Source organism: Chroicocephalus ridibundus, chromosome 7 (genome assembly GCF_963924245.1).
Source record: "Chroicocephalus ridibundus chromosome 7, bChrRid1.1, whole genome shotgun sequence".
Taxonomy (NCBI): domain Eukaryota; kingdom Metazoa; phylum Chordata; class Aves; order Charadriiformes; family Laridae; genus Chroicocephalus; species Chroicocephalus ridibundus.
Window position 1 is genome coordinate 32,080,897 of NC_086290.1, and position 27,775 is coordinate 32,108,671.

The 27,775-nt window shown below is 40.3% G+C and overlaps 1 protein-coding gene across 4 annotated transcripts in view; it reads right to left on the reverse strand.

The window, feature by feature from the left end:
* BMPR2 (bone morphogenetic protein receptor type 2) overlaps window positions 1-27,625 on the reverse strand; it is a 111,135-nt gene extending 83,510 nt beyond the window's left edge. For 3 of the 4 annotated variants that reach the window (XM_063340933.1, XM_063340935.1, XM_063340934.1), the window contains exon 1: window positions 26,635-27,625. In XM_063340933.1, coding sequence (XP_063197003.1) covers window positions 26,635-26,710 — 76 coding nt within the window. In that variant the 5' untranslated portion in view covers window positions 26,711-27,625. The remainder of the gene's footprint in view (window positions 1-26,634) is intronic. The other variant, XM_063340931.1, reaches the window with a different exon arrangement.
* Between the last annotated feature and the right edge of the window lie 150 nt (window positions 27,626-27,775).

The window sequence follows — 27,775 nt, forward strand, 5'->3', positions numbered from 1 at the left end:
AAGGTCTGCCCCAAAGCTCGCTATAAAGCACAACTGTCAAGCCCTAAATGAGCCTCCTCCTATAAATCAAGGAAACTACCAATGGAAATAGAGGATGAAAGAAAGAAATTTCTCTCTCTTTAGACAAGAAGTTCCCAAAACACCAACCCTTAAGCCAAGCTTTTAATTGAGGCAATGCAGTTTTAAATTGTTTAATATGGTTTTTACGCATCAGTTGTGAACTACCAACTCTCTGGTGCTCCATGGACCACTTGTGGTTAGACAAAGATTTTTTTCTAATCAGCTGCTCAATAACTGTAGACAACCCTGTTATTCAGTAATCCAGGAATAATTCTCTCTTTCTCTCCCGGGGCCATTACACTACCTCTTAAACCAAACTGAAGTAGGATTAGCACCATTTTGCCTTTTCCCCTCCCCTACTTACTGCTGTTTCTCTTGAGCCAGAGCTGACACTCATGAAACTGCACAGTGAACCAATTCAGAGAGATGATCGAGGGGGAGAACAGCAAACAAACAAACAAAAAAAAAACCCACAAACTGGGGAGCAGGGGGAAGTTATTTTTGAAAAGTCAGCTCTCGAAGGGTCTCGCTGCATACTGAAACACTGGTGGCAGCAGGGGAGAGAAGGCAAGGCCAAAAAGGGCAGATGGGAGGCAGGTGGAAGTCAAGAAAGGTGGTCCCTAGCAGCCCAAGGTTTAGATTAACTTCAGCTGTCACTGAACTGCACTCTAGGCTTCACTGCTTCCTTCAAAAGCAAATCAAATGTGTAAGAAATCTACGAATGCAAAGAAACCAATACATTGGAGTCAATGGTCGGATCACTGAAATAGAAATTTGTGTCACCAAACGCCAACTGGAGGAGTGTTAGAAAACAGAGTGAATCCTCCTTGTCAGCTGATTGTTTCAGTAACCCACTGCGTGATACCATCCACGCTTCCAATAATTAAAAAGAACTTTTTCTTGGGGAAATTATTCTTAAAATCATTTACTAGCTTGTCACAATGCTTTTATGAGAATTTTATAGAGGTTTAAGCTGTAACCTCGCCTGTATTAAGTTACTACATTACAGAACTGTACAAAGTAGAGTAAACCATATTGAACCTTCGCAGAGTAAATTCCATGGCACTTCATTCTTTGACCTCTGCGGAGCTGAAAGGCAACACCACCTATTTCACTGCAACCCATTACCAAGTACATCCACCAAGAGATGAAGGAATTCCAATTTTCCTCTTAAAGAAATGAGAAATAGTAAGAATCTGCTATGTTCCTGATATCACTTCAGGACACAAAATCTTCACTTGGCTCAATTCTTTTGAAGTGCCTTAATACATTTTTGATAGCTCAGTGAATGGACTTGTGGGTAGTCAATTTGCATATATTTTCATAGACTATACAAAGGGGTTCTCTGAAGATCCCTTTAAATAAACTACAGAGAAAACATTCATTATTTCAGTAACTATGGATGATAGGAGCTGTCCCAGGGAAATTAGACATCCATACACTCTCTGCATTAAAATTTAATTGGATTATTTACTAGCAATGTGATTCCTTCCTGAAAATCATTTTACACTCATCTCTGACAAGCCTCTAGAAACCCATAGAAGCCAAGCAAAAAGTAGAGAAATTCACTGTAATTATGTGTTTGAAAACAAAATTTTATTTGTGGGCGAAAATAACCCCACCAAAGCCACACCAAAATACCAGAAACCAGATCCGGATTGTTGCACAACAATCACTCAAGCTGAAGAGAAAAATCAGCAATGGGCTGCTAGTCACAGGTACCTGGATTTTCCCCAAATCTTATAACTCGCCAGTTTTGGCCTTTTCGGACTTCCTATTCCCATACAGCTTCCTGCGTGTAATTACTTCGCACAGACATTTCCGAGCTATTTCTTAGCAGTAAATCTGTTACTTCCTTCTTTGTGCTGACCCCGAGTAACTTCATTCCTAATGACCTGGACAAATACCAGTGGACTTTGGAATTTCAAGTGTTGCCAATAATCAGACTTGCCTTTCCTTATGCACAAGCATCCATGAAATTCAAGTCTACTTGTGCTGTAGTCCAATGCAAACATCTCAGGTCTTCCTCTAAGATAAGGTAAAGGCACTGTGAAGAGGGGTAGTTTCAAATAAAGCTGATGTATAAAGACAGATTACAAAGCAAGACAGTTGCACTATATCACAACAAAATGACCTGAAATTAGTTTTTATGAGAATGAACTTTGACAATAATGAAAGATAAAAGGGCGTCTGATCACTCAGAACATCATTTCAATCTACTTCACATAAATAGCTACTAAAATACGAAAAAATAAGCAGGCAAATATTTCAGCTTGGAAAGCAGACGAATACGTCTATAGACGACGGCAATTCAGATTTGAAGATTAGGTGTTGTAGGAAAAATACAGAGCAACTGATGCACTTTTTCCTGCAAGTCTTAAAAACTTACGTCTTATGAACTTAACTGGTTTATCACCCAGATCTTGCATTACTAAGCATTTCTTTTATCTGCTTACACCTTATAACCCATTTTGCGCATCACCTAAATACTGAATTATTCTAGAAAATTCTACAATAAGTTTCACACTTCAGATGTTCAGTTATAACACTATAATATTGTGTTGTCACAATCATTCATCTCATATTTGGAAGAATAATGATTTACAGACAGCCCTAAGTTACGTCCATCAGTCTGGTGCACGTTAAGGGGTAAGTTTAGATAGCCAGCAATGAAACTTTGGTCCAAGAACATGAAAGAAATACAGCCCATTCCGCAACAGAGGGAAGTGTCACGGGCTCTTTAAATTTAAAATAGGATGTAGATGTGTGTCATTAAGGAATCTAAGTAGCTACACAGATACTGTTTCAACAACTAACAGCCCTGAAGTTCCAGAATAAATACAGCGAGCAGGCAGAGCTAAATCTCCTTCTCAGAATAACTGCCAGTAACATTGGAAATTTCAAAGCACGGTACAAAAGTGCTGCGCACTCCCACTATTTAACAGTGCTGGAGCTGACCCACAGCAGGAGCCCCCATGAGCTGCTGTAACTCATCGGTCTGGCAGAAAACTAGGTCAGTAGCCCCACTAACACACGACTTAAATTTCTGCCAGGTTAGTGACTTAAAGCTGCTTAATGAGGGCTTCTGGATGAGCACAAGGGAGAGGAAGGAATACATAGCTAGGAGCAGGAGAGAAGCTGGAAGAGAGAGATCTCCTAATGGATTGCTGCTGTGGAGGGATGACTAAATCACCAGCTCCAGGAACTGCAGTCTCCTGCCTGGTCCCTGAAGACCCTTGCCAGAATGCAATAAATAACTGGGGACAAGTAAGAAAAGAACTGTAAGCGCTCTTCTGCCTCTCTCTACCTCAAAGGGCACCTACTGACCAAACCTCAGGAACCATTACTTGCAGACATTTCCTAAAAAGCAACCCTGTGCAAAAATAAAATTCTGTATTCACAGTTACATATTTATATGGCATCTTTAAAATGACATTAAATACCATCTCCATAGAGAAATTATTTCTATTTGCCCTGAAATGAAAAAAAAAAAGGGGGGGGGGGGAAGTGGTGGTGAAGGACGAGACAAATGTATTTCTGGATTAAATTGATCTACCTAAAAGTGCAGCTAGAATTGTGTATTGAACCTTTTGCAATAGAATAACAGACTATCTCGTGGGCTACTTAATTTTCAAGGTAACAACGAACCTGTTCTACCTACACAAACTGCTTCCTAAAACAAAAATGGTATGAATGGTGAAGGTGTAACACCCTCTGCAAATCATGATGCTGGCATTGACCCTGGCAAGCACCATTCTGCATCAAATTAATGACAAGTGAGAATTAACCTTTGCTTCCAGCTAGCTGCCTAGCTTACATACCAGTCCTGAAGTTTTCACTTTGCCCTACCTACTACAAGAGCATCAGAAACAGAGGTTACGTTTCTTAACCACTGAAATGCAGAGATTCTGTCCCACCAGATGACTATCTTTAGCTGAATGGCTTTACAGTATTTTCTAGCTATGATGCACTATTTTTGTATATATGCAATCAACACTGCTCAGTTCCTGCTGTTAAGAATGACTAAAATAAGTAAGTCATTCATGAAAGGGTAAGTTACACAGAATTGTTCAAAAAGTTACTTTCTAGTCTTATCTAAAACAAGAGCCATGACAAGCCAGAAAAAATTAATATTTCTTTCAGTAGTACATATTAGCTCTGAAACCAACTGTTTCCTGTGGCATAATGGCTTGCTTTTAATGATTTCACAAAGAAATCACAATCAATAATTGAGGATTAGAAAAACAAGGCAAGATATCTATTACTGTTTATGAAGAATATTTAGAGAGGTCCAGAAGAGTTTGTCTGCATGCATCAGTAGTCATTTGGGGGAGGGGAGGGAAAAATCTACCTTCAAAACTCTTTTCTCTCAGCTTCATAAAACTTTTGAAAATATATCATAGCCATAATCACTGTAAACACTGTAAAAATAGGCAAGTAAGTTATAGTAATAAATACTTTTAAATATTTGATCTTGAAGTTAACTTCAATTGCACATCTAAAAACTTCCACAGACTGTTTTTAAAGGTGTACTGACATCACCTAAAGCCACTAAGGGTAAGACTAGATAACAAACTGAAGTTTGTGGTAACTGAATATTTTGAAAGCAGCAAGAATACAAAAGATACTGAAATTTAAGTTCTTCTGAAATTTCCCTTAAAATACCATTGTTTCTTTCTGATGGGTTTCTTCCTTATACCCATCCAAGACAGCTGGCTACCTCTGCCATGTCTTCTGTTAAGACGAGGATCTGAACCTGGGAGGCCTACGTAATCCATGCATGAGAGTCACAACAGAATTTTTTAATCCGCTAATGAGTCTGGTTCTCAGTCAGGTTTTTGACCGGGGTGTGGAGGGTGGGAGCAGGTTTGGAGGTGGAAAGGGAGGACTGTAGTTTTGTTGCTGCTGCTGTTTTAAATATGGTATTTCAGCCATATCAAGAGTGGTCAGCAGACACACTTTCTAGATGAGGCTGACTTGAACTGAAGCGATCTTGCCTCCCCAGCTTTGCTAATAATACTTGAGAAGAGGATCCGTGAATCTCTTCCGAATTTTTGATAGCCAAAACCATAGTAAGAAATTATAAGAAGTAGAAGATGCCATGACAACCATACATTTTAGTCACCTTATAGACAAAACCAGAAAGCTCTACAAGCTTCCAGGGCTGCAGTATCAGATTACGAAGACAAATCCAGCCAGTACTTCAGAAAACCTGATCTGGCCCACTGGCTGGCTGCCACAAAATCTTTACTTCATTTAAATTCTGCTCCAATTCTGCTCTCTATTGTTTCCTTGCTTTAGGGACCTTTCACTTCACAGTGAGGGCACCTCTGCCAATCTAGACCAGCCTCTGTAAATAATTTACTGGTTACATGATTTCATCATGCGCAGTGACTGGAACTGCAGCGTCGGGGAATTTAAAGCATGATTGTGAAAACGTCCACTTACCAGAATCCCCCCCAACAGCCAGAGCCCTATTGGTGGCCCTTAGGCAATGTCCGGCAGACCTGGAACAGGTCTCTGCTTGCTGTGGGAACCACCAAATGTGTTTCACCAAGATGGGGATGAAACTCCCCTCCAAGAAGGGTAGCTACTTCAACACAGCCACCGTAAGCTTCAAATGAAGTACACTGATAAAGCAAGAAGAAAGGGCACTCGACATCGATTCCTCCCTTGTGTCTTTCAGCCAGTCTCTCATATTCCTTTTAAGATTCATCGTTTCTCATGCCCAGAAAAAACAGTCTCAAGTCAATTAACAAATGTCAAACCTCTTGCTGGCTCCCTTAGAAAAACTAAACTGCCTCATGCAGGCTTGTAAAAATATGGAGGGGACAAGGAGGTACCTCATCCACAACAGCCAGCTGCACCCCTTCACCTGCATAAGCCATTAAAAACTATACCATTGTCTTCACAAGAGGAATGATGACAAGGAAACTTTTACTCCTCCTGCAAAGGCCTTTAGGACAATCTTTCCTATGTAAAACTAGTTGTCAGACACACACTTTGTGTCACTGGGGCAGCCGCAGAGAGAGAACACAACAATCTCTCTCCACAGGGATGTAAGGTTTTGTCATTGAAAGCATGACTGTAAAACTCAGAGCACATGCAGCTCTGACGAAGTTTAAGCTCTGCATGTTGACGCGTAACTTGTGAACGGATCCATTAAAAACACTCATCTGAATACAGGTCCTTCTGCCTACAGAGCAGAAAGCAAGAGGCAGCAGTCACTTGAATACCGTCCTCCACAGCCGGCAACTTCTCCCAGAAGCATCAGGAGTGGGGACAAGCTGCAGAATAGCAGTGATGTGAATTCTCCATCGTTAGATAATGGACTGCTTCCTTATCTTCTTCAAAAATTTTTGCTACGAGTTACAGATTTCTCCCTGCAAACTCTATGAAATTATTTTACTGAGGGTTTGTATTTATTTATTTATAATGTTACAAAACAAATTCAAGCAGAAGGAAAGTTTTCATTGAAATTCCAAAACAGTGGAAGACGTGATGGCAATTCAGGTCAAATAGGTCATAAATATTTCCATTAACAGACCAGGTCTGATTTGTCATTGGCTTTTTAGCATGATTTGGTTTTGTTAAACTGACCACCACCACAAGTGTGCCTGTTCTAGTTTATCTTCACATGATGTCAGCTCAGAATGTTCATATACATAACCTGAAATTCAACTTGTAGGACCTCTTCTAAACTAATTGCATTGTTAACCATCTTTTCAATGTTAGCCAAATAAGGACAGCATTGAGGGACAACTGGGTTGACATTAGTTATATTTACTTACTTTTAATTTAAATTGAGAGGGGAGGCAATAATTACATTTATTATAACCAAGCCTGGAACTCTGCCTGTAATTAAGGATCTGACACATCTTAGAAGAACTCTATTTTCGGTTGCTTAAGACATTTGCCAAACTATCAGTGTGGCCACAGATTTCATACAGCAAGTATTTTTCTCCAGTTTTACGTGGAAGCAAAAAACAGATTCTGTTAAAATGATGCTGTCATGCCTGAGAGTAAGACTAGAAAAAATAGCTTGTGAAGTCCATATTAAAATACTTTTTGAAAGTATTCTGTTGACAAATTCTAAAACGGGAAGAAGCTGAATTTAAGATGTGGCAGACGGGCTGCCTCATACCAAGGGTGTGGCTTTTGGTTGGTTTGCGGCTAGCTCTTTTTTTCTTTTGGGGAAGTGGAAGGGGAATAGAGGGAGGATTGCTCATTTTCTTGACAAAGTACCAAAATTATAGGCCTCTGAAAAACTTCAGAAGAGGTTGTTAGTTTGGAAACTCAATTTTTCACAGACCAGCAGCACTGGACGTGCTCTACAGTATCTCTAGGACCTTGGATTGTTGCACATGCTGCTTCCATAGGCAGGTAAAAGTGTGCTCAGCTGCTTTATGAATGAGCTGAGGTGAACTTACCTTCAGTTCCTCCTCCAGCAACCAAGAACCTACTCTGGTAAAACTGGAAATAAAAGCACGACTGTCTCCTAAGCTCCTTGCTCTTGCCAGGAAAGCACACAAAATAGGAAGAAACCAAAATACTACGAACGCTAATATGTGAAAAGCAGAGAGAAGACAGAACACAGGCCCACTGGAGAAAGCAGCAGTGGTGACACTTCTCAGAGAAGCAGACAAAAGCAGAGGAGGTCAAAACCAAATGAAAAGATCAAAAGTCAGGGAGAAGATGCAACTGAAACAGAGAAAAGAGAGACTGGAAACACTTATAGCCTCCAACAAAGAGCAACTCTGCTTTGTAGAAGCAACTTTTCCCGCCTACCCAACCCTCTAGGTACCTGGTATTTATTTTATGATTCTGGTCGCAATGTTGTGCTTAGGAAAAAAATATTATTGTAGTAAGAAACAGTAGCATATAAACGGCTAGGTTCAAAGCATACAGCAAGAGATTTTTTAATGACATCTTGTTTTCAATATATAAAGTTTTGGGTTGGGGGTTGGGGTGTTTTTTTGATTGTTTTTTTTGGAATTTTTTAAAATTAATTGTTTCCATATCCTTATTGCAGGCAGCTGTTACCAGGGTAGCTCGATGCAAGACAGCCTGTAAGACTGATTTTTTTCAGTCTTTTCTCTATTCTTCTTTAGGACTCTCTGTAGTCTCTTTCCTGGTAATAAGTGGAGTTAAATCTCAAAATGTTAAGAACATCATTAAATACTCCTCTAATTCATCCAAAGATACAATAAAATATGAAACGTGGTGTAAGGAGAATCAGGATTATAGAAGAAGATGCAACACTTCAGGGGAGAAAGTCTTTGTAAAGGTATACGGACTCCAAGGTTTCTAGCAGTGCACATTTATGGAACCAATCTCCCAACAAAACAAGCAACAACTTACAAATTGAAACTACAGTAACTTCTTATCCCATAGGATGAAATCATTTGGGCAGAACTGGGGATACAAGAATTATCCGGGGGCTGCAGGACGAGCCTACGAGCACAGAACTCAAGCAAAATTCCATCAAAGACAATTTGAGGCAAGCCACTCTTTATGCCTCAATTACTCATCAGAAAAATGGATAACACAGCGCTGTCTCACCAGGATATATTCTTGCTTGTTATCAGCACTCAGAATAACACAGACTAAGAATTCTGTTATTCTTTAGCACTCGTGAGGATAGCAGTAGCAGGGAATACTTGTTTTAAAGAAAACAAAAGCTTACAGATGTGTCATTAAAGAAAATGCCCATCCCTGGCAAGGCTTAATACTTTCACAGGAGAAAGGAGTACGAGGAGTCCTAATATTTAACTGAACAGCTTGATTCTAATGCTTCAAGTGTCTGTTTTTAAGAGACAATTCAGCTACTTCAATGCTAACTCACATTTGTTTTCAGTAGTATTTAGCAAATTCCATCAACAAACAAAAATGGTAAGATACAATGTATTTTTAATTAATATATTGCTTCTCTGCAGATTCTTCTCTGTTTGGTGCCAAACAAAACTACATACGAGGGAAACGGAGCTGAGAGAAGGAACATGTTCATACTATGGCAGAGACAAGTAATTACACACAAACTGCATGAATGTTTCAGGCTAACATCAAAAGTCAACTACTTAGATTTACTAAGAAATCTACAGAGACTTTAAGCAGAAAATAATTCCTCTCTGTCCAACCCTTCCAGCGACTAACTCAAATTTGATTTTTTTTTTCATATGCTTAAAGAGGTGTTTATTACATAGCTCTTGTGAGGAGGATTCGTTCTTCACACTAGTCTGTGCCTAGAGCTTCAGCCATTCAGCCACAGAGGAAAATTAGGAAGGAAAAACGTTTACCTCCAATTATGTTATCAGCATTCTTGCACCTCACTAGCATATCTTGTGCTTCCAAGTAGTAAATTATTAAAACAACCTCTTCTGTTACAGATCTTTTCTCTTTTTATTTATGAGCCAGTACTATGGCGTACATTCTTGTTTTAATCCACTATTCATCTGTATGCCACAACAGATTCTGACACTTGTAAATCTACTGTATTTTTTCATTAATACAGTTTGAAATCTGCATCTAGTTAGCATGTTTGTCCTACAGTAAAAAAAAAAAAAAACTGTAGTTCAGTGTCCATGGTCCATTCATAATGGTTTCAATATGGTGATAGTGTAAGGTTTAGCAACTAGTGTATTTTAATTCAGGTATTTAAGCACACTACATCCTCCTTTTTGGAAACAGGATGCTAAGAGTTCCAGCTTTCCAAAGATGACTTAAAATGTTGTCTCCTAATTCCAAAGTCACTAATTTTGAGACCATAATCATCCTGCTCCATCTCTGTCAGACAATGAGCCTTAGGAAAACTTACAAAGCTCACTATTAGCAATGGCTGTTAGAAACAGAAAGGGAATGGAAATCAGTTGATTACGTGGAAAAAATAGCCACAACTACCTTAAAGTTGCATCAGAGTATATATAGCTTAAAATTTACCAAACTGCACTGAGAAATTAGCATTATCAGGGTAAACCCAAATAATCCACTTACACTGATTCTCAGATAGTAGTAGCCCTCTAAACTCACCACTTGAGATGTGAAAAAATAAAAGCTTCAGAAAAGGTTAACAGAAAATGCTGTTAGGTTTCATATGCTTATTTAAACAGCCTTTCTGTCTAGGAGTTTCTTAAAATCTACAGGGAGGGCAGGGCTCAGAGTACTTTCACATATACTAGTACTAGACACCAAAACATACCAGTAACGTAACTGGATAATTCTAAAGCTCAAATTACCTATTCTGTCTCCTACACTTGCAGAACAGGCACTTGGAGAACGACTGACAGAAGAGAGGGGAAAAAAGCGAAAAAAAAACACAAAGGAAATACACAAAGATGAAAAAAAGGAAATAAGAATAATGAAATTTCATTAATGTGCTCATGTCCCTATACTGTGTTTTCTCTTACAATAAAAAAACCCAAGGATATTCACTGTCAAAAGGAAAAAAAAAAAAGTTACATAGAGAATGTTCTAGCTTACTGCCGCTTCTAAGAAATGCAGTGAAAGCATGTCAGAGTACAGACACTTGGATTTGCTAATTTAAATATATATACAATTTAAGATTAGAAATTTACTTTCATCTAAAATAAGGAACATCCGCCATGTGCCTACTGAATAAGCACCACATTTTTGCTGAATCATTAAAATATATTCACGTAGTTGGGCAATAGTACACACTACCAAAAAAAACTATTTAGTAATTTGTTCAGCTGTCTTAGCCGCTTATTAAACTTCACAGGAATAGTTCAATCAAACAGATATAAAAGGATGAGTGTATGATATAAAACAACAGATACTTAGAATCTGTGGCCTGCTTGGGGTAACGAGTCAAAGAAATTGAGGGATCTGGAAGGATTATAAAAAATTTCTGTTTAACTAAGCAGAATTCAAACAGCAGTAAGGTAAAACACTCCAAAATATATTTCAAATGAAAATGTGTATAAAATTGAAACTGAGCAGTTAACAGTGGTAAGAAATTAATAAACACATTTCTAAACCTTATGAAAACAAAATTTCACTAAAAGTTTGGTAATTTTAATAGTTGTATGTTTTGCAATAAAAACACCACTTTTCACAACTTTTCTCCATAAGTGTAGTTTTAATAAGTAGTGTTTTCACACTAGCTTTCAATTATGACATGTCATTTTGGGATCATAATGAAAGGAACCCAAAATGGTGAAGTGGAGGACAATGGAGCGGGAGCCAGCAAAGCAGAGATCTGTTCCTCTTTGCTGGTGGCATGCTAAGCAACTGCGAGATACTTCATCTCACCACGGTCCTCCTTCCATCCATTGTCTATATAGTTTTTAAGTATTCTGATGCTTTTCTTCATTACAATCACAGTTAGGCTTCAATGCTTTTTTCTTTTTTCTTTTTTTTTCCCCCCTTTTAAATACGTGTACTGCAATATTAAGTGGTGCGCGCAGCACCAATTCTCAAAACCCAACTGGTGTCTCAGAACAGAAGATCCAGGGAACGAGACTTGTCTCCAGCTCCCAAGAAACAACAACATTTATGGCAACCTAGACAATTGCTTAGAAGGGAAAAGCAGCTATTTTTAACAATTTTGCTTAGTGGCTGCACTCGAGGGAGGCTCCCGTTTCCTTTCTTCGTCTTATGGAGCGGCCCTAACTACTATTTCCTTTTCCCTCAGCTGCTTTTACAAAGTATCTGGGCTCGCAGCTTGCAACGATTCACCGTCTTCAGCACTGTCGCAGGTTCAAAGCAAAAGCCGAATACCGCTTCCAAACCAACTTCTGCCCTGGAGGGCAGCAGGCAACTTTACCTTCCAACGCACCTATTTCTGTTCCACACAGAAATAGCAAGCCTGCATTAGGTAAGGCCCTGAGCGTGAACCGGCAGGCCAGGCAGGGGATCCACATTTAAGCTGCTGGTGCTCCCACTAGCAAGTGCAAAGGGGATGCAGCTCTCACACAAACGTATTTGGATTCTGCTGCTTAAGCACTGCTACTTGGTGCCATCACTTGCACTTAAGACAATTTAACTGAAGCACAGGAACCCGTAGAGACAGACAGCACTGTGTGACTCCTCAGCTCCTGACAACCCAAAGGGAGTATTTGGTGGACCATTAAAGAGGAATTTAAGAGCTTCTCTCTAGGACTATCATTGCTAAAGACCTAGTTAACTCTGACTCTAGTTTAATTCTGTTTATTTTAAAGCTATGAGAGGTTTATTATCATATGCTAAAACAAATCTTCTGCACTCCTTAACAGAACTGGATAAATGCTACCATATGCCAGGTACGGTACCATCTCCAGGGACAGGAGAGAGGAACTCTATCATTTTTCTTTAAACGGAGACATTTGAGATGAGGACAGTCTTTGTATTCACATTTGTATACATTTTGTGAATAAAAACCGGAAGGATAGGAAGGGCAGAGCAAGCAAAGGCTACAGCAGTTCTAAGCTAACTTCCAAAGCCTGATCTCATCAGTCTTGCACAATACAACTCTAAAGACAAAGATGAGAATTCAAAAGAATTCTAGCAGAACTACAAGGAAAGGTATCCGCTATCACACTGATGATAGATACAGACCTCCAAGAGAGCACGATGAATTTCTTTTTAAACTGTCACATCCTCACCCCCCACCCCATACAGTAGTTGACAACACCGAGAATAATTTTTGTTTTCTTCTACACCTAGTGAAAATATGTATTACCAGCTTGCCTTTCAAAAGTCCTTGAACCCTCTAATAAAATGCACCGTAGGAGAAATAGTTTGGAAATCTGTGGCATGGAATCTGTACATTCCCTAAGGACTGGAATAGCCCTTCACACAATTTCACCTTAACTGCCCCACTCCCCAAATCCTAACCAAAGCTTCATACAATTCTTCCAAAAGCATTATTTAAATATATATCTGAAATCGCTTCCTTAATTACTCACTCAAGATCATGCATGTTTAAAAGAAGTTTAGTAGATGAGCCACCTCTCACGGGCTATACTGAGCCAAGTTTATGTAGGCAGTGACTGTCCTACACCGCCTCTAATCTCACCCCACTGCATTTCCCCCAGAACAAATTATACATTCACAGAGGATCTGTCATCTCTCAGTCAAGATTCTCAGACTTTGTGTTCTGCAAGACAATAAAAGTAGAAAAATAAGAGCGCACCACTTTTAGAAAGCATACCAGAGAGTCGGGGAAGCTAAGCATTCCTTTAGGGAAGAATAAACTTCAGTCTTTTGCACTTCCTTTATGCATCCCAGTTGATCTGAGCACTTATCAAAGATCTCTTTTTAGTAACATGATACAACTCGTTTCTTTTCATTAAAGCAAAGAAATGCATAAAACAGTAATGCTCAAGTTTAAATAAAAGTGTCTTTTTACAATAAATGAAATAAGGGGATTAAGTGAAAATGAAGAAGAGAGAATAACAAGAAGGAAGCACACACGAATAACCACCTCCGAATTGGGGGATATAGCATCCATGGGGAAGAGAGAAGCAGGAAGGTCTACAACTGTGAAAGTCTATTCTCTGCAAGAACTTGAAATTACCTCTTTTTCCACTAAATGAGGCAGAGATCCTGCAGAGAAATATACTTTATAAAAACTGTCACAACTATGCACAAAGCAGCTGAATTAAGGCCAGTCAGACAGTTATAATAAAGACATTTTTGTTTTATATGACTGATTTCAATTTTTGTTTTTAATGCTCTGCTTTTAGGTAATTCTGGTTTTGCTAGTGAAAACAAAACCATAGAATTATGCTCATCCTCTCCTAAAATACAATATTTGCAGCTCCCCTTCTTCCAAGCTTCCAAGCTCAACTTGGAGCTTAAACTCCGGCGGAAACATCATCTCCTGCTCAAGCAGAACAATTCCCAAGGGAGAAGGAATGATGTCCACAAAGCCAGATAAAATATGAAATTACAGTGGGAATTTACCATACAAATATTCTGCAGCAACTTTGTACATGCATGCTAACAGCTTCTTTCCAAGAGCTATCGTACACTTATTGCGGGTTAGGAGCACGCACACAGGCAAAGCAATGCAGTTTGGCAAACTATTTAGGTTCCATCTGAACTGATCCTCTTCCTTTACATCTCTTTGTTCACGAGTTCTTCGCATTTATCCTCAAGCTGCCAAGGTGCATCTCATTGCTTGTGCCTCCTCTGCTATCAGGGGCATCTGTTTGTCCTCACATCACCAAGAAAACCTGAAAACACCTTTCCATGCTTTCCTCAATAGCTCCACCACTTTCCCCTCAGCAGTCCTCCCCAGCTGATTCTGGTAGCAACTACACAGAAGTAAAGCTGACAAATACAGCAGAACTAATTAAACTGGGCTCAGCTTGTGCTACATCACACTTTACCTTTGCATTTTGATATGCCTTAGAAGTAGACACATCCCCTTAAAAAAAAAAAAAAAAAAGCCCTTTTGTTGGAAATCTTGTATAAAAAAGTCAAAGCTCACTCCACTACTCTTCAATTAAAAGAGGGAGATGAGTCTCTAATAGTATTTCCTAATACTTTCTGCTATAAAAGTGTACTTCAAACTTCCTCCCACCTCAGCTAGATAATAAGGTTTTCCTTCAATCAAATATAATTAACTGTACAGCACTTCATTAAACCACTTCTATGAAATGTGCAGAAACCAACATTCTGCAGTCCAGATAGCACGCTTTCAAGTCAAGACCCTTAACCCTAGGAAGAGTATTGCTGGTGATCGCACTGAGCTCTTGACTTGCCTTTCCACGCGCCCACCGCAGCACATTCTTTACCTGCAAGGTCACTTTTAAGAAGGAGATTAGCCTTCCTTGTTTGGTACAGGATGAATGATGCTCTCTGCCTGTCTAGACTGAAACCTGATGGAATGCAGTTACTTCTGCACCTCGGATTCCCACACCTCACGGAAGTGAAGCAAGCCCCAGTGTTATCAATTAAGCACTGAAACTAACTCCTTTATGTAATTGCCACAAAGGAATTTACTATCAGATTCCATCACATACGTCATCCTCATTTGTTATTATGTATTTCAGCTAAAAGTAATAACTGTTTGTATGTGGCGTTCCTAGATTATTTTAAACTATTTAGTCACGATTATATGTTGAAAGCACATGTCAGTAACATAAAGGTAAATTCATTACATCCTTATTCTAACCATCCTAAAAAGAATAATAAAACCGAGGGTGGAGAAGGGTGGGCAAATCTAGGAAAAGAATCAAGACACAAATACCTTGTCCTGTAATAACACTGGTAAACATCCAGCCAGGATGTCTAGTTTTATCTGGAGAAGCAAGGATACTGCAACAGGCTTACCCCTCAGTGTTTCCTGACAGACTCACTAAAATGCCTGATCTCCATGACCTGCGTCAAGTCCAAAGAACTAACTGTAAATTTGTGTAAGTGACTAAAGTATTCACAACACTTGAATACTAAAAAAATGGTGGGATGACACCAGTTTCTTGTACTATAAGCTTTTGAAAATAGAACAAAACTGAACTTCATTGTCCCAAAGTGATTCTGATTTTAAGCTTATAGCATTAACACAAAAATATGTGAAAAAAGCAACGTTGAGAGGCTCATAACTGGCATCACTTCAGCACAGAAAGGGAAAAATTCCTTATTTCAATTTCCATTTAAATACAGAACTTCCACGTAAGTTTTCATTTTCCCCTCAGTAATCAGATACAGAAGACAAGCTAGCTGATACAGTAAGAAATTAAATATTTAGAATTATCTTGATTAACTTCAATTAGAAGCCTGGCTAAAGGCTGTTGACATCTTTTGTTTGGTTTTTATTTTGCGTTATATGCATTAACGTATTACAGGAAGATTGGAAGTGATATGTAACAGCATTGTTAAATGTACATCGAATCCTGGTATCTGAAAACAATGGATTTAGCTACATTTTAAGATGTGAAGACTGGCAGAAAAGATACCATATGCACAACAAATAGATGAAACCTGCCACCAAAGAGGAGCTACATCTCTTCTTGTTAGTAGTAACGCAACATTAAAACGTACGTACTATTTGTAGATCTCCATAGCCAGTCAATCATTTAAATTAAGCATTACCGAAGATACTGCACTGATTTTCACAAATATTTAACAAGAACTTTATGGAAGATTAATCCTAAGCAAATGCAAGGACATAAAGTCATAAAAAGGATTAAGATTCTACGCAAATTCTTATTTCAGTTAGTACAACTGTGAATTATTCAGGTTCTTTGTATAAAAATATGCTCAGTAAAGTTTTGCATTATTTGCCACATAAAAACGTTTTTTAAAAGTTAAAATTTTAGTTTTCATCTGTTTCTTTGCACTCCCAGCAGTTCAAACAAAAACCTGTTGCTGCTATTTTGATGGGTACCAGCTACACACAGGACAGTTCAGACACAATTTTGGGGAATATATTCTGTATTCTCCATTCTTCCCAACTGGTCCCCAGTTTTTAATGGGAATCTTAATTAACCATGGAGCTTTTTGACTTTTCCACCTATCTTCTTCCCTCCTTGCTGGATCACCAACTCCATTCACAGTTCTGTTTACACCATGTTAAAAGCCCATTCTTTATTCCTCTGCATGCCTTATTATGTTCTCAGCTCAGCTCTTTTGTTACTAACCCTTCTCCCACCCTTCCAAAACCAGTCGAGAAAATCAAGTTGTTGCCCGTGATATCACTTTGACAAGATCTGCCTCCTTTTGCAGACCTTCCCTTGCTTCAAGATGAAGGACTTGGTTTTGATGACTGCTTCAAAGTACATGTCACCTGAATAGTTGCTTTCACATTTAACTCTTCCATTCCTCAGCAGGACCCAATTCAACACCACTTTTACTGCATTCCCTCTTAAATGCCTCCAGATTCCCTCAACGAAGTGACTTCTGCTCAGAACATGCTTGCCAGTCCCATATATTACGGCACTACTTATTATTCAAGTGTTTTAGGACCTCACCATTTCGTGGGGTTTTTTTCCCTGCACATGGGAAAAGGAGAAGAAAATATTCTTGCGTTCTCAAAGTGAAACCATTAACTTGTTTGCATTACTATATTGCTATTGTATCACTAGTCTGTCTTATTTTAAACACCTTCTCCCCATTTTTTAAATGGATTTACTATGTTTTATTACACTACTTCTTAAAATAAGGGAAGCTAAATTTGCTGACAGCTTCATTAATGGTACTACTTCTCTGACAGGAAACAATAAAACAAAGTAAGTCTCTGTATTTGCCATTTAAGATATTTCTAAGTTTGTACCAAAAAATTCAGGAAAAAAAATATTGACTAGACTATTGACTAGCTAAATTCTTAGCTAAAACAATGTTAAACAACTGTGGCCAAATAACTGTGTTCTGCTGCAACAGCAGTAACTACTACAGACTAAATTTAACTAAAATTTAATTAGACCAGATTCATCTTAGTATAACTAAAAGATAAATTATTTAACAGGTCCTGGTAGATTCTGGATGTAATTAATAAGTGTAAAGTTTACCAGTCACACAAAATAAGCTGTTTATAAGGACTTTTTGGAAATTAAGAACACTAAGGAAACAACTAATTTGCTAATATTAAAATATTAGGGTTTAGCAGTGAAGCAGATTGGTATGCTCAAATTTTGGTAACATACTGAGTACATAAGGATACATTCACATATAAACACACACATATATATGTATTGCAAGTCATCTTCACTGTATCTATGCAATATACACCAGAATCGGGGATTTGCATACGTTAAATATATAAAAAAAGTTTGTAGAGAGATCCAAATACTGCTGCAGCGGGCATGAGAAATGATTTACCCTAATTTAAGCATAAATAAACTGCTTCCACATCTTGCCCCCCCCACCCCTCATTTAGATTCACGGAGTCATTCATCTGAGCCTGCAAAGCGGAATAAGAATAGCACAGAACGCTGGAACAAGTTCTTCCACTTCTCAGCCCATACCAGCAGCAAGCCCTGCGAGACAGGAGCGTGCACCCTGACCCAGAGCTGGTCCCCTCTTGCAGCTGGCAGAGCACAAGCCCGGGTGGCTATTTCAATCAAGGCAGCTGCTCTGGCTACAGCTCCCTGGCCTGGGCCATTACAGCTAGAAATAAAGGAAAAGAACTTGAAACATGCAAACAATAAGAAACCAACACCGCGGTGGCATCCGGACGAACTTCATTACAGGGTTCCTTTTTTCCTTCTCTGATTCCCATTGAAATTATTTTAATACAGAAATATTGGTTTGGGGCTAAGTGACTGCTTTGCATATATATGGTGGTGCCACAGTCTAACTAAAAAGATAGGTGCTACAATTTTCCTACTACAATCTTAGTTTTCTTCAGCTTACTATATTGGCTCTACATACCATTCATATCTCAGACAGCTAAATATAATGAAAATGTATATTTAAGAACTGGCAATTATAAAAAAAACACCCTAACCTTCAGCTAGAAGGTCCCTTGCCTGCAAATAAAGATAGAAAAATAATTTCTAGGGTTTAGGTTTTAAACAAAGAAAAGGACTGGCAAAGTTCGCAGCATATTGCGCATATCTATTGTGTGTAGTATGTTCACACCAAGATTTTTGCAACTTAAGAGGTACAGGGACAGAAATCCTCCCAACCAAATAAGCCTTAGTGACTTCTCTCTGAAGGATAGCACCAGAAGGAAGGTTTAATTTTCAAGTAGGTTCAGCGACAAACTAACTTCAACAGAACCACCATCACTAACAAAACCAAACGTTTTTTAGCAGTGGACAACTGAACAGACCCCTGTAAGACCACTTATTTAATACGATCATTAGTATAGAAAATAGCTCAAACAGTAACATGACCCGTTATTTTTCCTGATATATGTTTGTCAAGACTAACAAATTTCAGAATAGCAAAGAATTGTGGATTAGCTTAAAATCTTGGAAAATCTAATCAAGGTTCTCTAATATGGATGGTCTAGGAGTTTTGTTCCAAGTATCTGTACCCATGCTGCTTTGTTTGCAGAAATAAGATGTTTTATTTTTAACAGAAACCAGGACAAACTGAGTAAATCTGAAAAGGCAAAAGCAAGAGCAGTAGAGCATGTTAAGTCAGTCGTCCTTGTCACCGAACTTAAAGCTTCTCACACCAGGTGAACCTGACCTTTGTGACTTACGCAGAGGGAAATGTACTTCACGCCAAGAATGATGAGCTTGGGAGATGACACTGCCAACGCCCAATACTTTGCTATTAATTAAGTGCTGCATTCTCTAATGTATAAGTTAAGGAGCCCAATTAACATACATGGCCTACGATTATACTTTCAGTCACCTCATTCCCTAAAAAAAAAAAAAAAAAAAAAAAAAAGCAAAAGCCTCTTACCTTTATTTTCTTACGCCCATCCTGCTTACAACTCAAAATAGAAAAAGTATATATAGTAGAAGGAGGAACAGAGATGTAGCTTTTGGCTAAATATAATAGTAATCGCTGCTGTGCACTGCTGCTAGCATTACCTAGCCCACTTGCTGGTAACAGTCAGGATGGCAGCTTGGAGGTTCACCACACCAGTAGCAATATCACTGGCTGCCATTTACTCCAACCCAGGAGGTGACAATGCCTTTCCATTACTCCTGCTTAACACAAGTAATAAAACTATTTTTCGTGCACTTCACAGGTTCAAGCAAGTATAACACATAACAAAAACATCCAAAGGGACCATAGGAAAAGCGTAAGTTACAATACCATTGAAAAAGATCATAAGGAAGTTGAGCTAAAGCTAAGTGTGTATACAGGACAGTCAATTAAATCCAGTTTTGAAAGTGTGAAAAACAATGCATACCATAAACTGCAAGTTACTCATGCATGCTATGAAGTTGTAAATGGATGATAGCCATTCAGTAAAGTGATCTGGGCATTGTTTTGGAAGTTTAGCTAAAAAAAAGTTGCCTACTACATTGTCTCAGAAACACAAGTTGTTCCATAAACAGCAGGCTAATTGCCAATAAACATGCCCTTTCTCACACACTTCTTGCCTAACTCCCACTCCTCCCACAAAAGCGATCCCCAGTTCTCCCCCAGATCTCCCAAGGCACACCAAGTAAAGAGAAGACAAAATATACTGTGCTTAGTCCAGAACAGCGTATGCACCAACACGCTTGCCAGCATCCCTGCACTGACTGGGCAGCCAGTTTTGAGCAAAGAGAATTCATAGAATCATAGAATCATAGAATCATAGGGTTGGAAGGGACCTCTGGAGATCATCTAGTCCAACCCCCCTGCCAGAGCAGGGTCACCTAGAGCAGGTTACACAGGAACACGTCCAGGTGGGTTTTGAATGTCTCCAGAGATGGAGAGTCCACCACCTCTCTGGGCAGCCTGTTCCAGTGCTCTGCCACCCTCAGGGTAAAGAAGTTCCTCCTCATGTTTAGGTGGAACTTCCTATGTTCCAGTTTGTGCCCATTGCCTCTTGTCCTGTCCCCGGGCACCACTGAAAAGAGCCTGGCCCCATCGTCCTGACACCCACCCTTTAAGTATTTATAAGCGTTGATAAGGTCCCCCCTCAGCCGTCTTTTTTCCAGACTGAAGAGACCCAAATCCCTCAGCCTTTCCTCATAAGAGAGGTGTTCCAGTCCCCTAATCATCCTCGTAGCCCTCCGCTGCACCCTTTCCAGCAGTTCCCTGTCCCTCTTGAACCGGGGAGCCCAGAACTGGACACAGTTCTGGACAATTACTGGGATGAGTTCTGCTCCCCCTTCCCCTTGGGAAACCTCTACCCTGGAATTGTCTCCTCTATTCAGTTCCTAGTTTTCATAAAAACAGCAGCAAATTAATCTCTTGAGACTTTTAGCATCTTTCACATATGGTTGAAATTGGCCAGCAGATTCGTAAATTAACGGTGGAGATGGAAGGGTTTGCAGATAGCAATGACAGTCTTCTGTGTCCATAGTACCTATTTTTTCCTCCCTCTCTCACAGAAATAAGAAACAAAAGAGAAAATACAAAGTACTGACAGATGCAGAAGGTAGACACCTTTAGAGTTTGAAACTAAAAACGTGATTTGATGCAAACCCAAGAACGCAATCAACAAAACTGACACACCCCAATGACTTGGAATAAAATGCCATCACCACCCAAAAACCTTGTGGTTTCCAAACTTATGAGACTGAGGGAACAGGAGGAGGACAAAGGCATTATCTAAGTGACTAGGTCTCTTATTCTCACAAAAGAGAATAGAAATCTTCAAAACTGCTACCTATAACTACGCTTTCTTTCTCTCCCCCAGTGCAAAAACTTCATTCCACCGCACAACTGTGGGCACTCATTCTCCAAACAAGTCTGACAAACGTAAGACACCATCTCTGTCTGGCTGTCCAATACGCCTTGATTCTCGTCCCACTGCAAACCAGATTGAATCCTTCATCCTTTCAAATCTCTCCTGTCCTGCCAGCCTTCCCTCCTCCTGGTCTCACACCCAGACTGACCTCTCCTATCAAATTCCATGCCTGCTGCTCAGCCCCGCTCCCAGCCCTGCCAGTAACAGACCCCTCGAGTCAGGAGGGCACCAGCAGAAATCAAAATTTTAGGAAGAGCGTAAGTTTTCAAAAGCAGGGTTTTTAAATTGCAAAAATTTTGTTTTAAAACGTTGATAGTCAACTCAAACTTCCCATTGCAAATTACCGTAGCCAAGTTTGAGACACTAGGCTTCAACACGTGAACTTGTCAAGGCCAATGTTCCCCAGCAATTGTCTATGTGCATACTCTGTGCTATACATTCAGATGGATTACCACACATTAATTAAGGCATATCTTAAACAATCTTGAATTAGAATAGAAGGGGAAAAAAACTACTACTGTTGCATTATGAAAAACATGATAATTAAGTGCTGTAACAGGACAGACTACCTAGACAGGCTGTGAAATCCCTCTTCACTGGAGATTTTAGAGATGTTAGACAAACATTGTTATCTGTACTTATGCAACCAGACTATGGAGGAAACAGAAGTCACTTCCAGCCTTATACTTCTGTGAACTTACGTTTCAGAGAAAGGAGGAAAAAAAAAAAAAGAAAAAAAAAAAAAAACATTTTCAGTACTCAATTTTCTGTTTTGGAGAACAGTTCTCCTTTCATTTATTTTTAAATTCAAATTCGAGCAGTGAACAGTTCCACTAAGTCTACAAGCTTAATAAAATTAATAGTTAAAACTGCATGCAAGCTATGCACAGATTCCTGTCCTACCCAACGTAAAGCATCACCAAGACTATTTTATTCAGGGCATAAACATTTTGTTCTGAATGAAGCTTTACACACTGCTTGCACGCAGCCCTGGCTGGGAAAGTTAGATTCTGCTCAGAAAATGACAGCACATGTCCATGGCACAGTCAGACTGAGCCCAAACACAATATAGCTCCAGTGACAGTAAGCCATGCACTCTATTGTTAGGAATGAAACATTTCTGAAGAACCTAACATACCAGCTTTCTCTTCCCTCGGGCAAGCAAGGTGCTATCTGTCACGGAAACAACGCCACTGACCATACAGACTACTGAGAAATACTTAATGGAATATAAAAACGCAGGTGGGACAGTGATGTAAAAGTCAACAAATTATTTTGTAGAGAAGTTTGTAATACATGCTAGAGAGGTGTTATCAAAACAACCACTTTATACAAAGTTCACCATAATTATAAGAAATAGAGTTATGCTTCCCTCTTTGTCCAGGGTGAAGTGAGGTTTGCCTTCCTTAGTAAGAGAACAACAGGCAGACAATTTACCCAACCTTTTACACATGGTTCCTTTGGCGGTAAAACCATTCATGCTGAAGCGAGGTACCTGTGTAATGTCTCAGGGCTTGAAATTTGGGCTCCTTGGCCATCAGGTGAGTGCAGCTTCCATTTCATCACAGGCTATGCCTACACTGCACAGTCAGTATCAAAGTACTGAAGTTTGCTTGGAAACTGGAAGCAGCTTGGCTGAAATACCCGAGCTTCATACAGGCTCATTTACCTAACAGAAAAAAGGCTCTTCTCAGCAGGGTGAATGGTCTCTGTGCAGAATCCCATGCTTTCACAACTACACTGTTTCTCTACACGGCTAGACAGTTAATGAAGCCCTAGTCTGGCGTACAGGCTGCACTTGTATGTGTGGTTATCCATCTAGCATACCGGTCGTGCCCCTCAAGCAAACAGTCTGTTTCCATCTGCTGGGCTAATACTTCTGAGAGTCAAACAGAAAAATGAATATAGTTTTTAGATTATATCCGAATGAGCCATAGATAATGGGTATAGCGCTAATAAAGAAGTAGATATTGGGGTGCAGATAGGTTTAAAAAAACCTGTTTAATATAAAAGACACATAGTCTCAGTTACTAATTCAGAACACTGAATTAGAAGAACTGAGCTGAATAGCCAAAGGAGGCTTTTCCTCATGTCACACAATCCATATTTCGAACAAATTACACTGAGACACTAAAGTAACTTTAACTGGCAAAACAGAATTGGATAAAGATGCTTCAGTTCACTCATTGTAATTAATAATTAAAGTGATCATTAAAAAAAAATACTTCAATCTCTATCCAATTCTATTCACACTGAAAATTTTGCAGGCCTGTTGAACCACACAGATACAGACTTATGGAAAGACTCACAAAGATAAAAGGATATTCTGTTTGCTTTAATTTTCACTTTATACTTTCCGCAGATAATTTACATATTAGACAATGGAATGCTGTCTACCCTGGATATGTATAAAGAAGGAAAAGTGGTTTAGTATTGCATATCACAGAAGGCAAGCAAGTGAAACGAGGAGAGATTATATCTTTAATACTAGGTCTATATGAACACCCAAACAAAATTCTTTGGCAATATTGGGGAACAGCTCAAAGCTTCACCAACCACCTCTTCAGGCACAACCCTCACGGTTAACGTACCCAAATCCTCTAAAATACAAGGGCGTATAAATATGTCTCATAGTTCTAAACAAAAGATTTAGAAAGAGGTATTTCAAGTCCTTTGCGAAATAAAGAACAAAGCAGCACAAACCATTTTTTGCCAGTAGAACTTTTTTAAACACCTCAAATTTTTACTGAAGACTACGATAAGGAAAATGTCCTCACTGTAGCATTTCTCTTTACAAGGAGTAATATACGATTTAAATGCAGAGTTACCAGATACCTATTGAGATCTGGATTTTATGGAAGAAGCCAGTAATATTTTTCACCTAACAATCTGCAAATAATTTTGAATCTAGAGCTAGTTCTTTATTACATCTTCAGTTATAAAAGTGAAGAAAGAACTACCTTCTTTCTTCATTCATATTCCAGGTTATGAGTGAAACTGTCATCTACAGCCCCACTGTAAGATGTTTTTTGTCATTTTCTTTATGCTTCTTTACATCTTTCCTTTCCTGCCCATAGCAAGCCCAGGTCTTTGTGGAACTCTCCCCAAGGAGGTCCAGATATTCTCCTCCAAATAGAAATATAAAAACCTGTTATGAAGATACTTTCCCTCTGATGTCATGATTTTGCATTTACAAACACTCAATCCTATATATTGCTGAGATATAGTATCCGTTCACTAATCAGAAGTAAGAATTAATAATGGTTTTCAAAGCTACAAAGGCAGCATTTTCACTCTGATGGGAGCGTACAGTTCATACTTTGGGGGAGGGGAAGAGAAGAAAAGAGTGTTGGCTCTTTCATGAACATAAAAGGGCAGAATTACACATTAGTGTAGCTTCCCCATGTTTAGACTTTTTTTTTTCTGAAATGCAGTGTAAACTTAAAATCAACCGTTAGTTACTTAACTAAAGCTCAAATCAGCCATATAATTACTTTTACAGAAAATTATGACCAAGGTTTTTTTAAAATGTGGATTGTTAAAATTTCACAATTGAGAAATAAATCACGATGGGAAAATAGGTCCCTATTCACAAAACAACCAAACAAGCTGGCATCATTAATACCCTTTTTAACAAGGCAAAACCAGAACTGAAATACTGGGAACACTGTTGCCAGGCCAGGATTGAGGTGAATTGGCAGAAATCGTGCAAATGGGCTCGTACCGCACCTGCCCAGCCCTTGGCCTCCTTCAAATCCCTACTCCCTCCCTTCAATAACCCTTCTCCCTCAGCAGGGCAGAGAAATTACCAACTCACTGAAGTTTTCACAAAGGGAAAGAAAAAAAAAAAGCCTACGCTTTTTAAAAATTACATTTGAAAGAAAAGTTGAGATGCTGGACATTCGTGATTCATACGTGCTTTAATACCAAGACTTTTGACCTTCAGAAGTCCCTTCTTCCAGAAAAAAAGAAGGAAAAAAAAAAAAAAAAAGGAAAAACACTCCTCAGAAACTACCACAGAGAGACGCTGCAGACATCAATCTAAAATAATGGCAGCCAAAGGTCAGGATGATATAGGCAACATCAATCTTTTCATTTAAATATCTTCCTGAAAGAGACCTCTAAAAAAGCAGAAGTGAGAAAATGAGAGACTATCCAGTCAGAGCGATAAAGAAACTGCCCAAACAGGTATAATTTACAGGATTTTCCTAAAAATCACACCAAGTATCTTCAATTTTGACAAATAAATCAATGTTAAGACCTCACTTAAATATAATATGGAAACTACCATCAGCTTGTTGGGTCATTTCAGCAAGATACAGCAATTTTCTTACAAGGATTCATTTATGAATTATACACGTCAGATTACAAAATAACACTTAAAAAAAGCAAGCACTGCAAACTGGATCCCAGTGAGTAAAAAAAGACACTAAAGTCCTAGGAGTCTTCCAGAACTGCTGGAAAATGCGTACAGCAAGAAGAATTGCTATTAGTGCCGAACAAAGCTGGGTAACCCTCAGAAGGCTCCAACATGCTAATCTGTCACCATGACAGAAAACCAAAGGATGCCAGACCAATACACATCACCCTTCCAATATCACAACCAAACATCCTAAATATCTGATGCTGAGCTTCTGAGCAAAATTAAAAATAGGTCTAGAGCATCCAAAAATATGAATAAGGATGCTCTTAGCAGATATGCTTCCAACTTCTTGTTAAAGGAAAAAAAAAAAGAATACTCTTCAAGACCTTTCAGCATTCCTCAACAGTGTTTTGTGTGTTACTGTTCTATAATCACAAGCGACAATAAAAATAACTAAATTTTTTTCTTCAGGTATCTCCTCCAAGAAAAAGGATATACATTACAGTACAACTGCAGCACATGTTTAAGGCCCCTAAAAGCACCAATGCTGATAAAATTAAAAATGGCTGTGCCCAAAGATCCCACAGCAAAACAGGCACAGCTCTGCTGACGATTAAAATATATATTAAAAATTCCTGCATTACCTTACAAAGGGCGAGGTATGCAAAACAAAAAGATTATATATTTTTCCAAAATTGAAATAAGTTATTAGACAAGGGAAGCAAATCTAGGCAAAGCATACATCTCGGATGCAGGTCGAGCTCATTTACGCAATAAAGCAGGATTTTCATCCTCCGAGACACTTAACGTATCGGGATTTCAAAACTTTTATCAGGCTTCGCCGCTGGAATAGATGCACACCACTTTTTAAGGAGACGCAGATGTGCCCGAATACCAGCGGACCCCACCCCCCTTTCCCGCTGCCAAAATGGCTAGTTCGTTACACCCACTGGCTACTTACCAGCCGCAGTGCCGAGCAGCAGGGTGGCACTGGAGAGCAGGAGCACCAGCACAAGGTGCTGCAGTGAGGCAGTCATACCTGGGGGAGCCGAGGACCGAGGCACGACAAGAAAAAAAAGAACAAAAAAAAAAAAAAGAACAAAAAAAAAAAAAAAAAGGTGGGGGGGAGACCCCGACGAGAGGAATTTCCTCCTCCTTTCGCACAGCCTTCCGCAGCTCTCTCGGCTTACAATCCCGCCTGGAAGGGCAAATGGCAGATGAGAGGAGCCGTCTTCCCTCTTACTCCATTACACCCGCCCGCCTTCATGTCTGGGGCGCCGGCACCGCTCCTGCCTCCCCGCCCCGGGGCATCTCCCCCCGCCGGGGATGGGCGGCAGGCTGCCGGGGGAGCTGGGAACCACGATTATTTCCTGCGCGGCTCCGACACACCGAAGATACGGCCCGGTGGAGAAGGAAACATATCCAGGCGCCGGCAGCACTGTCAGTCGGGGCAGCCCCCCGCGGGCCGGCCGGGGCGCGGATAACGAGCTCTACGGGCTCACGGCGGAGCCGCGTCCCATCCCGTTAAAGGTCTCTCGTCTTCTCGCTGCCTCACGCTGCCGGGAAGGCGGGGGCGATCCCCTCAGTCCCTCCGCGGCCAGGCGCGACCGGCTCCGCTCTCAGGGCGAGGGCTGCGGCCGCATCTCGGACCCATCTGTCTCCCCCGCCGGGCGGGCTCCACCGCGCACTCCCGGCTCTCCCCCCCCGCTGCTACCACCACCACAGAAGCGACGCCACCCCCGGCCACCCCGACAAAGGTGGAGCGCGGGGCGGCGGGCGGCGAGGCCCCTCCTCGGCGGCTCCAGCTGCGAAGGCACCCGGCTCCTCTCCGCGGGCGAGAGCGCGGCGGAGGCCCTTCCCCGGCGCCGGGCCCCTCCTCCGCCTCCCTCCTTGAGTTTCCACAGCGCCAGGCGAGGCGGGCAGCCCCCGGCCCGGCCCGGCCTCCTCCCTCCCGTCTCCGCTCGCACGGGGAACGGCTCAGCCCTCCCCCGCCCCCCCGCGCCGGGCTCGCCGGCGAGGGGCAGCTCCGCGCCGCGCCGCTCCGCCTCCTTCCCGTGCCCGCTGCGGGCGGGAGCCAAGGGCCGGAGGTGGTGTGTCCCCCC